Source organism: Merops nubicus, unplaced genomic scaffold, assembly GCF_000691845.1.
Source record: "Merops nubicus isolate BGI_N331 unplaced genomic scaffold, ASM69184v1 Scaffold46809, whole genome shotgun sequence".
In the NCBI taxonomy this organism is placed as follows: domain Eukaryota; kingdom Metazoa; phylum Chordata; class Aves; order Coraciiformes; family Meropidae; genus Merops; species Merops nubicus.
Window position 1 is genome coordinate 13,071 of NW_008632585.1, and position 13,077 is coordinate 26,147.

The 13,077-nt window shown below is 38.1% G+C and overlaps 1 protein-coding gene across 1 annotated transcript; it reads left to right on the forward strand.

Annotated features, from left to right (window-relative positions):
- Positions 1-1,311: 1,311 nt before the first annotated feature.
- SPECC1L (sperm antigen with calponin homology and coiled-coil domains 1-like) lies at positions 1,312-12,450 on the forward strand (the record flags this gene model as incomplete). Its single annotated transcript, XM_008947950.1, has 5 exons — positions 1,312-1,494; positions 6,995-7,154; positions 8,141-9,774; positions 11,595-11,802; positions 12,302-12,450. Coding segments are annotated over exons 1-5 (2,304 nt in total), but the record flags the coding sequence as incomplete, so codon positions are not given.
- Positions 12,451-13,077: the final 627 nt, after the last annotated feature.

Consider the following 13,077-nt stretch of genomic DNA (forward strand, 5'->3'; position numbering starts at 1 on the left):
CATACTTCAAATATACTTGTGTGCAGCTGAAGTGGTGATGTGGAGGAAGGAGTGCGTGTAAGTGTGTGGTGTTAATGGTGTTAGCTGAAATTAATTAGTACCCCTGATTGCTGTGGTTTTGCTGTACATCTCATGCACTCAGTAATCAGTCTGCTTTTTGTACCTTTGAAATGCTGCACTTTTCAAGGGATGGAAACAACTAGGTGATTTTCAAGTTTCTAATCAGCTGCAGGATACTGGGCTCAGATAAACCTGATCACTTACTTCCACCCAGAATATGTAAGACTGAAATGGGAGTGGAAGTTTCTCCCCCTTAATCTTCTGCTCTGCGTCTTCTGACTCAGGGGAGATGAAGAAAACAGCTGCCAACTATCTGCCTCTTGCAAGAGGGGAGAAGATCCCAGTGCATCTACTCTTTCTGGTAGTCCATGCTTCAAATTATGGCTGTTGGCTGGCCTACCTTTCTTAGGTTGTCTTACAGAATTAGCAGTTCTTGTGATAAGTGCAGTGTTCAGGTCTGCAGCAGCTGCTCCTGGTTTGAGTAAAGTCAGCTTTGTTTTCTGGGGTTTTGTTTGCTTGCTCATGGTTGGAATGACAGTGTTGACACTTGTCTGCTGTTTGGGAAAACCTGAAGGCAAGAAAAAGACGCTGAAGTGTCCTGACAGAAGTGTGGTGGGTTACTTTTGGTTTCTTAATCCTCTTTATCATGTGATTAGTGTTAGATTTTGTAAAATCCCATGTGTTCATTAATGTGATTTTTTTTAATAAGTAGTTTCAGGGAATCTGAATTTTTCAACTTCTTTTAATTTTTATAAAATACTTTTTTTTTTTCTTCTGCAGCTGCTGTTACTCTCTCTACTTCAGTTACCAAGCTGGTGGTAATCTTTTCTCAGATCCAGTGTTGCTGGTAGTCAGGCTATTGCCAGAATACTCCCACAGTATTTTCCTTCCCACAGTCAGCAATAAAGAACGTTGCTGCCCTAATAAGCCTTTCTTTTGCTAGCTAACGAGTGAACTCGGCAACATGGGTCACTTATAAAATATCCTCAGTTCAGTGCCATTTTTAGAAAGAACTGAAAAAAAAATTATAATTTGGAATGGCGCTGTAGGAAGCACTTAGTTCTTGGTAGAAATTCCTTTTTAAAAAAGCAAAAACCATTGGTCAGTCACATGTGTTCTGTTTGGCTCTAATTTGTGGTCTTTACTGCTGTTCTGGACTTCTGGTCTTAAACAGAGCATTATAAAAAAAGGCATTGCTTTTCACTTGTATTTTAAATTTAAAATTTCTTTCTTTCTGCTTGTAGATTTGTTTGTAAATGCATCATAAACAGACAGCCCAGAATGAAGAAAGCAAGCAGGAGTGTTGGCTCAGTGCCCAAAGTGCCTGGAGTAAATAAAACTCAAACAACTGAAAAAGCCAAACCAGAAAACGGCTCCTCAGTGTCTGCAGTAACAAAACTCTCCAAAACTGGGACATCAGCTTCTCTTTTGAAGGTAACAACCAGTAGAATGTTATGTTTCTTTTGTATTTTTTACAATGCAGCTTTAAAAAGAGTAAAATTTTAAGGCATATCTTTAATGTAGCTTAGACTAGAGGTTTGTTGTGTGGATAACTGCAGGCAATTTGTATAGTTACACAGTGCTGGGCAGGGTGATAGGACCCTGTGTGGCATTCGTGCTGTTATTTTTCATATTTCAGTGTTTGATGTGATGGAAAGCAATAACTTTGCGGAACTTGCCTGCTCTGCAAAAGGAGCAGTGTGGAAGCTGCATTCTGATGGATGTTATTAGTAGTGTCGTGTGTTATGCTTGAATGGTGTGTCTGTGACTAATGGGATTTGATAAGAGTTATTTACTAATTCTGAAAAAGGACTAATGAGGTATCTAACATGAGAAACTTTCTGCTATCAGTGGTCTGTGTCAGGTCAGTGCAGCTGCATTCATCGAGCTGTTTTGGCCTTTGCTTTGTGTGAAGTGCTGCTTGAGCTAAATTTCACAAGTTGATTCTTGCTCTTAGAACAAGTTCAAAGGTAGAGGTTTTCTCTTTATATTAGCAAAACAGTGCAGTAGATTTAGGAGCATATGGTTTTCAACAACAACAACAAAAAAAACCCAAACCATTCTGAGGTGTGCTGGTGTGAAGTTTTCACCTGGGAGCAAAGACATTTGGGTTGGAGGGCTGCTGTGAGCCTGCCTGGTCTGCCTCCTTCTCCTGGCATGGACGCATGGCTGGACCCACCTCCTTTGCCTCTCTACAGCCCAGCACTCGAGCTGTGGCGCTGCTGCCGCCGCCGCCCTCGGGCACATGAGCAGCACACGGAGAAGGGCTGGTGTCTGCAGCGGGGACCTGAACCAGGTAGGCCATCTAAATAAACGGCAAATAAAGACCTAAAATTAAAGAGGTGGTAAGGGCTGAGGTCTCTCTCTAGTAGCTATGCAGGATTACTGAAGTCAAAGGGTGTGTTCCCTTTCTCTCTTTTTCTTGCTTTTCTTTTATGAAAGAATGGTTAATGATTTTGCTGATGAACTTGCAAGCCAGGTTTCAGCTAGCTTTTTTCCCCATGCCCCCCCTTTCCTCTGTCACCCAGCATATCTTGCAGTTTTTCTTAACTTTAAATAATCTTTTAATGCTTGTTGACTGGACTTATTTTGTATTTCTAGAAACCACTTAAAGAATATGGAAACAAAAGTCCTTTATAGTTTACTTATCAGGTTTCTTATGTCATACCTCTCAGTGAGATGAGAGGATGAGGATGATCTAACACTGAAGAAATTTGACCCAGTGTGCTTTCACAATTTTACTTACATTAGTAACACTGCTGACTCTGGGTGTAGGTTTATAAATAAGGACAATTGTATGTTTAAAAATTCTTCTTTTAAGTATGAAGACTTATCTCAGCTTTATTTTACAGCCAGACTTACTCATACAGTTAAAGGTCATCTACTTGTTAAGCTGCTGTTGTGTCAGCTGTGTGACTTAATAATAATGAATCTTCTTGAAGTGTTCCATACTTATACAACAAAGTCATTCATGGTTTCTTGACTTACTGATGCTGCCAAATCACATTTATAATTACAGGCTTGAAAGAAGTATCAATAACAAGTTGTATTATTTTTAAGATAATTTTTTGTACCATTTTATATTTGATCTTGTTGATAAAGCGTTTGTTATGTTTTCCTCATAGTAGTTGTAGGATCTCTTAGACGTGATGAAATGGTGTGTGTAATATGAATTTCATTTAATATTCCTTAACAACAAAAAAAGCTGGCATTAAATAACTGTAATTGGAATAGCTCACTAATTTGGTCCTCAAACTTTAAATGTGTGTATAGATACAGAAAACTTTGAGTTGGATATTGAATGAAAGGCCACTATTAAGGAGAGGTAAACACAGTACTATACCAATCTTAATTCAGTCAGTAATAATATTGCAAAATGGAAAATTGCCTTGTAGTTATAGTATGGTTTTTTCCCTATCCCCTTCATGGTACAACCCTAGGCTGGTGTTCAGCTTTGGGTGGGCGTCTTTCACTCTACATTGTTCCACCTTTTTTGTGGCATTTTCAAAGTGTGTGGACAGTGAGCACAGGAAGAAACTGTGAGATCCACCCTTGTGTACAGCTGAATACTCTTCCAGAGGTCAGTTTGTCTGTCTTCTTCAGAATGCCCTTTTGTTGGTTACTTCTTTGTATGTTTTTGGCTCCCACATTGCCCAGGACTTTTGTAAATGTTTAGTACCCCCACCCCCATTATTACAGCAGAAGGTTAACTGCCAGCCATTTCTAGTTGTTATTCTGTCAAAAAGTACTCTGCAGATAAGTTTGTTCCTGTTTTTAAGATAATTGGGTTTTGACTTCTTCAGCTGGCGTGCTTGTGATCATGCTGATACAACTGTAATAAGATGGCAGCTGTACTTCATACAAATTAATTACAAAATCCAGTGTCCTGAAAAGCCAAGACTTGGAGACAAATATTTGAATATTAAAAATTACAATGTGTTTTCAAGTATTCATGTGTGTAGGCTTCAATATTCTGTTTGCAAAATGCAGTCACTTAATTATAGATTGTTGTGAAGTTTGTTTGAAGCACTCAAATGCAACAACAGCAAGCATCAAAGAAAATCCCAGGTAGGGAATAATTAGATATATTTATAAAGAGATTTGATTGCAGTGCAGTAAATAGGATATACATTGAGAAACTAAGATGGAACGAATTGCAGAGGTGATCATTCAAGTTTCATTGCACTGAAAGTTATACAATTCATATTCTGTTTTCCCTCATAATTATAAAGGTTTTTTTATAGAGAAAATCAGAAAATAGGTCCAGTTAAGCATTTCTAATTATGATATTTTCTATCTTTTCATATGTTAATATAAGGGTTTTAATGCTAAGCAGGATTGCATTGTTCTCAGTAAGTGGGAGAAACTGTTCTTCCTTGAGGAAAAAGCTGTTAAATAAACATATGACATTGATTTTGCTACCATTAAAAGTATACACTCCAAAAATACTTTGATTTTTACAGTCAAGAATTGTTGCCGTTGTGGAACACTAAGAAAAAAGAGCTGCTGGTTTATAATTTTTCCAAAGCTTTGCTAATTTCCTTTGCCAAGAGTGTAGTGTTACAGTTTTGAGAAACTGTTTCCTAACTGGCTGCAGAGGAGCCAGTGCCTTCCAACCTAGACTAGAAATAGTTTATGGGTAAATTGGAGGAAGAATGGCTGTCTTAAATTCCTTTGTTCAGCAAGGACTGGAGATGACTAATGTCAGAAAGTTTTTATTTTACTTAGCTTTTTTTTTTTTTAAGCTGAGTCACATCTTGACCTATTTGGCTTGATAACATGTACTTGTAGTACAAGTGTCTAATAGCTTAATCTAATTTCCCTGCTCTTTCAACAGGGTAAAAATGCTGACAGCTAACAGTCCTCTTGAACTATCAGGTTTGCAGGCTGATTGGCAGAATCCAATTCCGTAGCGAAACAGAAAATCACTTTTCAATGCCTTCTTGTAATAGCTTGGTTTAGGTGATAGTTGCATCACAGGCTTGTTTCCCTCCCCTTATACTCCCATGCCCACAAAATTAGTTTAGAATAGATACAGAATCTTGTTGGTGTACAGGTTAACAGGGGGTTGCCATGCAGTAGCAGTTTGTGCTCAGCTCTTCCCCTCCACATGAGTAGTGTGGGCTTTGTTGAGTTTGTAGCCCTCCAACATATTTATTTTCTCATTGGGACTTACATTGCATCTGCTGTTTTACATGGCTGGATGACATTGCAGATCAAGGAGTTGATCTGGCTCCTGGGAGGCAAGAGCCCTTTGAAAAGGCTTCAGTTTACACAGCACAGTATGTGAGCACACAGAGAAGAGCAGGACAGAACAACAGTGGCTTTTTCTTAGCAGAAGAGCTGGCTTAGATGCACATCAAACTAGTGCCTCAGAGTATCACAGAATCACAGAATGTTAGGGTGTTTCCTTCTAGCCTTTTATAAACCTTTTTAGAAGTCTGTACCATTCTCTGCATGATTTAATAAAAACGTTCTTGTCCTAGAGGATTTTACCCTTACAAATACCTGTTTCTCTCTCTAAATTATCTGTATATCTACCATTTGCATGCAGAACAAACATGTTCTGTTCCCAAGCTCCCTTTTGTTTTGGAGCTGCTTGTCTTTGTAAATGGCACAAATCTTACCCCTGCCCTTTCCACAGTGTTGTGATCAGTGTTCCTAACTGTTCTGAAATTCATGCTTGCAAAAAGAAACTGTATGGAAACTAATGGAGTGAGAGGCAACTTTCTTCTTTTAATTAAGCAAGTGTACCTTCATTCATAATGTATAGACTCATAATGTCTGGCATATAGTTTTTAACATGAATATGTCTGGGAGCTAGAAGTTACAAACCTGCAGAACTGAAGAGTCATGAGGTAAAGTAACTGGTTAATTCCTAAGCACTACCTTTTAGTTGAGATGCTGGTTGAGACTTCAAATGTGTTACGCAGCTGAATAATACAGTTACTTAAGGAATGCTGCTAACACAGCTGTTCTCTTTTAATTTTTCTTGGCCTTATAATGGGAAAAATGTTTAGCATATTTTATTGTTTTGCCATTTGAAAATTGCATTTTGAAGAGTTGTGAAGCCTGCCAATTAATACTTAAGAATGTAGTATTTCTAGAGTTTCTTTTATTGTGAAAGATTCATTGTCTGTTTGGAAATTAAGTTCTTGAGCCTCCTGTGCTTACTGCCCCGTCATATTGCAGGCAGCTTTTGTGGCTAACAGAAATTTCAAGAATGATCATACATGGTCAGACAAAAAGTCCATCAAACAAACATCCTGTTTCTGAGAGCACTGAGTAAAGAGCATGAAAACAAGGCAAAGATATAAGGTTAGGGTGGCTTTCCCACCCCACTCTGAATACTGTGCTAGTCTCTAGTGGTTTATAGCTTAATATTTTGAGCTGGGAAGAGTATTTTATGAAGGTTGGATTGATTGTGTTGTTGTTGTTGTTGTTTGATTTGATCGTGTCCAGAAAACACTTGAAAATGCATATTGTGTCGAAGGACATTATACTCACTTCCTAGTATTTGATGGTTTAATTACCTAAGATTGTCTTCATTTTTATGCATAAGCAAACTTTCAGTCAAAATTGAGAAGTGTAACACTGTATTGCGTTACTGTGCTTTCCTTAATGTTTTTTGTTTGTTTGTTTGTTTCCTTTGGTATTGAAGAATTAATCATTTTATCTAGGGGAGAGAAGAGTCTGTTTCTATGGTCAGTCATACGTAAGCAGTACATTACATATGAGAACATATGTAAAAGTTCAGTTTTAACTTACCAGCTCTGCACAGTGCGGTGCATTTATACTTTTCAGCATTCTTGCATAGACACATGACTGGTCAAATATGTACTTTTTAAACTGACGGAATCTTTCGCAGAAGAAATGTTGGCTATGCAGACTACTCAGCCAGCTGTCTTAAAGCTGCTGCTTCTCTTTCTTTCAGACTAAGAGTAATGATGACCTCTTAGCAGGGATGGCTGGTGGTAGTGGAGTGACAATGACCAATGGTGTCAAGGCAAAGAAGAGCACGTGTGTATCAACAGCATCATCAGCTTCAGGGACGATCATGAACAGTCTGGAAAATAAACCCAAAACTATTGCAGGTAAATGGAAATATTGATTCTTAAAGATGGTAGTTGAGTGGCTTTTTATTTTCCTATTATGTATTGAGAATCAGTCTGCCTAATGAAGTGGTCAGTAAGGCCATGATCAAATCGGACATCTCCTGTGCTCTTTTCCTTTGCCTAATAATCTAAATGCCTTTTTGGAGGGTGTTAATTTTTATTTTTTCAATACTCATTATGGAATTACTATATAAAACTAGATAATATAATTAATATAGAGAATCATAGATTTGTCTAAAATAATACGTCTAAAAAAAAAATCCATGCCACAAGCCCTGAATCTCTAAGATGTGATTACTTGTCACAGTCAACATTTTGGACAGTCTGTATTGTTTTGTAGAAATAAAGTAAAGGAGCTTTCATAAACTGTTCAGGAAAGTAAAATTATTTAGTGTGTTACCAGTATGGATGGAAGTAAGTCTTGCCATACATTGCTATGTTTTGAATTCAGTAATGCTTGCAAAGTTGTAAAGCATCTGGAAATAAAGTAGTAATAATCTATCCTCGTGAAATGAGATGAAATATCTCTATGAAATGAGATGAAAACAGAAAAAACCCTTAACTTTATTTTTTGGGAATTAGAATATGCAATTCATCACTTTAAAGCTTGCATTTAAATCTACTGAGAAGAGACAAATTTGAACTTGTAAGAATAGCACTGCTGCAGTTTTTGTACAATTTATCAGAACCTCTTGAAGACAGAAGAAATTTGCAAATGTTAAACATTAACATCTGACTCAGTTTCAAAATACTGGTAAAGCATAGCAATTGATAAGATGTGCATCAAAATAACTGCAGGGCTTTGTGATTAAGATTGTATAAATGTTTACTCTAAATGTTTCTGAAACGTGTTTACTAGCGTGACTCGGAAAATCAGCCACTGTGTTGGTGATACAAAATACACGGTGTTCTGTTACAGATCCCGTATTTTACATTAATGTTCCTAACTTTCAAAAAACATATAGGTACGAGTTCCACAACGAAGCGTAGCACTTCATCTGGAAATAAAGAGTCAAGTTCTTCCAGAGAAAGAATGCGTGATCGTTCCCGGTTAAGCCAGAGCAAAAAGCTGCCTCTGGCTGGGCAGGGGCCCAGCGATACCGTGCTGGCGAAGCGCTCCCGCAGCCGCGCCAACCCCGACTCGGATCTCCGAATGAGCAAGTCCAAGTCAGACAACCAGATCAGTGACAAAGCTGCACTGGAAGCAAAGGTCAGCGATCTCCTGACACTGGCGAAAACTAAAGATGTGGAAATCTTGCATCTGAGGAATGAGCTGAGGGATATGCGTGCTCAGCTGGGACTTAACGAAGATCAGCTTGAAGGTGATGAAAAATCTGAAGAAAAAGAGGCCATTGTTGTCCATCAGCCAACTGATGTAGAGTCTACGTTGCTACAGTTACAGGAACAAAACACTGCCATCCGAGAAGAGCTCAACCAGCTGAAGAATGAGAATCGAATGTTAAAAGACAGACTAAATGCTTTAGGCTTTTCTTTGGAACAAAGGCTGGACAACTCTGAAAAACTCTTCGGCTATCAGTCTTTGAGTCCAGAAATTACAGCTGGCAGCCACAGTGATGGTGGTGGTACTCTGACATCTTCAGTGGAAGGTTCTGCTCCTGGATCAATGGAAGACTTGTTAAGTCAGGATGAAAACACTTTGATGGACAACCAACATAGTAATTCCATGGATAATTTAGACAGTGAGTGCAGTGAAGTTTATCAGCCACTGACATCAAGTGATGATGCTTTAGATGCTCCATCATCTTCAGAGTCTGAAGGTGTACCAAGCATAGAAAGATCTAGGAAGGGAAGCAGTGGCAATGCAAGTGAAGTGTCTGTAGCTTGTCTGACGGAGCGGATACATCAAATGGAAGAGAATCAACACAGCACAGCTGAAGAGCTCCAGGCCACACTTCAAGAGCTTGCAGATTTGCAGCAAATAACGCAAGAGCTAAACAGTGAAAACGAAAGACTTGGGGAGGAAAAAGTAATCCTTATGGAATCTTTGTGCCAGCAGAGTGACAAGCTAGAACACTTCAGCCGTCAGATTGAGTATTTTCGGTCCCTTTTAGATGAACACCATATTTCTTATGTAATTGATGAAGATATGAAAAGTGGTCGCTACATGGAGTTAGAGCAGCGTTATATGGACCTCGCAGAGAACGCTCGGTTCGAGCGAGAGCAGCTGTTAGGTGTTCAGCAGCACTTGAGCAACACTTTGAAGATGGCAGAACAAGACAACAAGGAGGCCCAAGAAATGATAGGGGCATTAAAAGAACGAAATCACCACATGGAACGGATCATTGAGTCAGAGCAGAAAAGCAAAACAGCCATAGCATCTACCTTAGAGGAGTACAAAGCCACAGTAGCCAGTGACCAGATTGAGATGAACAGGCTGAAAGCTCAGTTAGAGCATGAGAAGCAGAAAGTGGCTGAGTTGTATTCTATACACAACTCTGGAGATAAATCGGATATACAGGATTTGCTGGAGAGTGTCAGGCTGGATAAAGAAAAGGCAGAGACGTTGGCCAGTAGTCTGCAAGAAGAACTGGCACACACTCGCAATGATGCCAATCGACTGCAAGATGCCATTGCTAAGGTACTGTTTAAAACAAACTTCTATTTTAACATCCTGTGTACACCATGACGTGCTGTTGGTCACTGCAGTTGTTTCAGAAGTACAGGATGAATTACGAGGTTAGTTGGATTGCAGTAGTGTTAGGGCTGGTTACTTACTCTTAACTTCTATTATGAAAATGACAGAAGCCTTTTTAAAAATACTTATGGATACCTTCAGGGACAAGGTAACTGTCATGTCAATTTAAAAAATATTGCTGTTTAAACCCCACAACTTATTTCAAGGGCCAAACTTAAACAGAATGTAAGATGCTGTATGAATTTTGTTTAAGTTGCAGGCCTTCTGCAAGAATTTCAAGGAGTTAGTGCCAAACTGGTGGAAGAGGGACGTCACTGAGAAAACACTGGGAGTCAAAGTCTGGAGTGATAACCCAGCTTTTAATGACTTGTAGGACTTTCACATGTCCTGAGAAAATATTTTGAAGTTTCAGTTTATTCAAGTTCAGTTAACTTAAACTAATAATAAAGCAAAAATGTATATTTTCTCCAATCAAGGCATTGCTAATTTTGAGGTAAATGGAAGATTTTACCAGATTAATTTACTGAGTACATATTTTAGTTTTGAATTTAAAACAAACGAACAAAAAACCCTGGACATTTTTATAAGCTTTTAAACAGTTATTAAATATGGCAGATACTCATGGGTTTTTTACTGATGATCCATCCAGGAGCAGCTTGTGTATTGACTGGGTTTTGGATTTAAATGTATGTTTCTAGTTTTAGAGTAGCTATTTTGACTCCGATATAACTAATTTATCTATTAAATATGTCTAGTAAAACTGTTTACCATAATTTAATGTAAAAATAAAAATAAAGTTTATGTAATAATTTAAGTAGACATTTAAGGGTGTATCTTCCTGATGAGAAAATATATGTTAAATTTCATGTCTGAAGTATGAAGTAGATGCAAATCCACGTTAGTCATGATCACCAGCCAGTTAGAATCAACCTTAACTCAGGAGGAAAAAAAAAACCCAACATATTAATTATTAAAGTTGAGTAGTGCTATTAAAATTAAAAACAAACAAACAAACAGATTATTTAAAGCATGGCATTTTGTCTGTTACAATTAAATTGGTGCCTGACTGCATTGACCCACCCTAAGCCATGACCTAATTCCTCTTGTTCTTCAGGCACCCTATTTTTGCTGCTGTATATTTACTGTGCCTCTGATCCCTCCTTGTGCCTCATGTTGCAGTTTCGTGAGGCAGCCTTGCTGCTCCTGGCAGGGAGAAGTGTACTACCTCTTTTCCTTTTTCTTTTAATTCAGTTCGATAGCTTGTAAAACCTCTCTGAGAACTACTTCAACTCACTAGCACATCTCACATCTACTTGGTTAGGGAAATTAATCATCTCACAGGTCCACCAAGTACTAAAATTGATGCACACAAGACAGCCAGGCCCGTTTTTTTGGCAAGAGAAAAAAAAGGTAAAGAGTTTCCCCTCCGCCTCCTCCCATTCTATGGCAGCTAGATGTGAAATTGGATGAGCTGCTCATGAAATCGCAGCCTTGGTACTGTGGTGTTGCTTCACTTGAAAACAGGATACTGCTCTTAGAGGAGCTGGGAAATGCTCCTATATTTAGCTTGAGAATAAAAGAGTCTAACTTTAGGTCAGGAGAGTTGTTGGACTATAACAATACATTCTAAAGGCTTACACCTGACTTGTCCCATATTTTTTTTTATGGTTGCAGAAATATATTTTAAGTGTGGTAGTAAGGAAACTAAAAGCATGCTTTAAAATGCAAGCAGTTTAGTTATGGTAAGGTATGTTCTTTTTCAGGTTGAAGATGAATACCGAGTGTTCCAAGAAGAAGCCAAGAAACAAATTGAGGATCTCAATGTGACTTTAGAGAAACTTCGGACAGAACTAGATGAAAAAGAGACTGAGAGAAGTGACATGAAAGAAACTATCTTTGAGTTGGAGGATGAAGTAGAGCAGCATCGTGCTGTGAAACTTCATGACAATCTCATCATATCTGATTTGGAGAGTAAGTATTACAAGTTTCTCTTGTGATAGAAACTATTTAAGAATAGCTGAAGTGGAACACTGTACTAGTGAAAATATGGCAGATATAATTTCACTATGTAATAGTGAAACTATTTCCACTTCTCTGAATTCCATTCAGACTGGGGCTTGCAGAACCTTTTACACTAGGGGAGTAAAAAAAATGGGGTTGGCTTTGCTTTTCCAGTTCTGGTAGTAATTGGTGTGGGAATGAAAACTTGTGATTTGGGAACCAATATCCCGTCTGATAATGCTGTTTTCAAGTTGTTTTTCCAAATTGAAGGAACATGTAATTACAGATTTAATAATAGTGTGGTCCTTGTGTATTTTTGAGACTGGGTGTTTGATTTAGTGTTTTGGTGTTTGTTTCTCTGTTTATTTTTAAGAATGCTCTTTCAAGTACCCAAATATTAGGAGTTACCAGGTAGCTTGAGAATTATTGTAATTCATGCTTTCTCCCACCTGAAGAAATATGTTTTTAGTGGAGAAATGGGTAAATGGAGACCCTCGAAGTTACAAATGTTTAGAGCTAACTTGGCAGTATGATTCTACCATATGTCTCTTTCTGTGTCGATTTGCTCAGGTCACAAAACTCATCTGTGAACCTAAAAATGAATGTGACAAACCTCAGGCAAGTTAGAGTAAAACTTTGTTGACATTTGGCACTGTACAAGAAATGGTTAAGTCTTAAAATGAAATTCATGTTTACTGTATACTTGCCTAGTTCTCTGTGCCTTACTTAGTTCCCTCTCTGATCTCCAAGACCTGCTCAGACATTCCTACCACAGGCTTGAATTCTGCAATTAGTCATCATCTAAATAAGAACTTGGGCAACTGTACCCTGCCAAGCTGTATTTCCACAGTGCTACAGAGAGAATTCAAGTATCTGCTATTCTTATAAAGACTAAAGAAGATAGCAAATAAGCCCAAAGCATGATCACTTTTCACACCAAAGGAAATATTCATAGAAGGCATTATAAATAGGTCTGCTCTGAAGAAAGAGTAGTGTCTTAAGCAGGCTAAATTGTGTATTCAACTGAAGCTCAGTGTCCAGACATGTGGGTTGTCAGCTTGTTTTTGCCTAAGCAACCTTTCTTTATCTTGAAAGACAGTCACTGTTTCTTTTTACTAAATTGCTTTAGGTTTTTATTCTGCATTTTTTTTGCTCTTTCTGTTTCAAAACCAAATACAGATGTCTACTTGGGAGCAGGAGTTGAAATACTTGGTCAGTGGCTTTGACTTTGTTCCTGAAGTAATT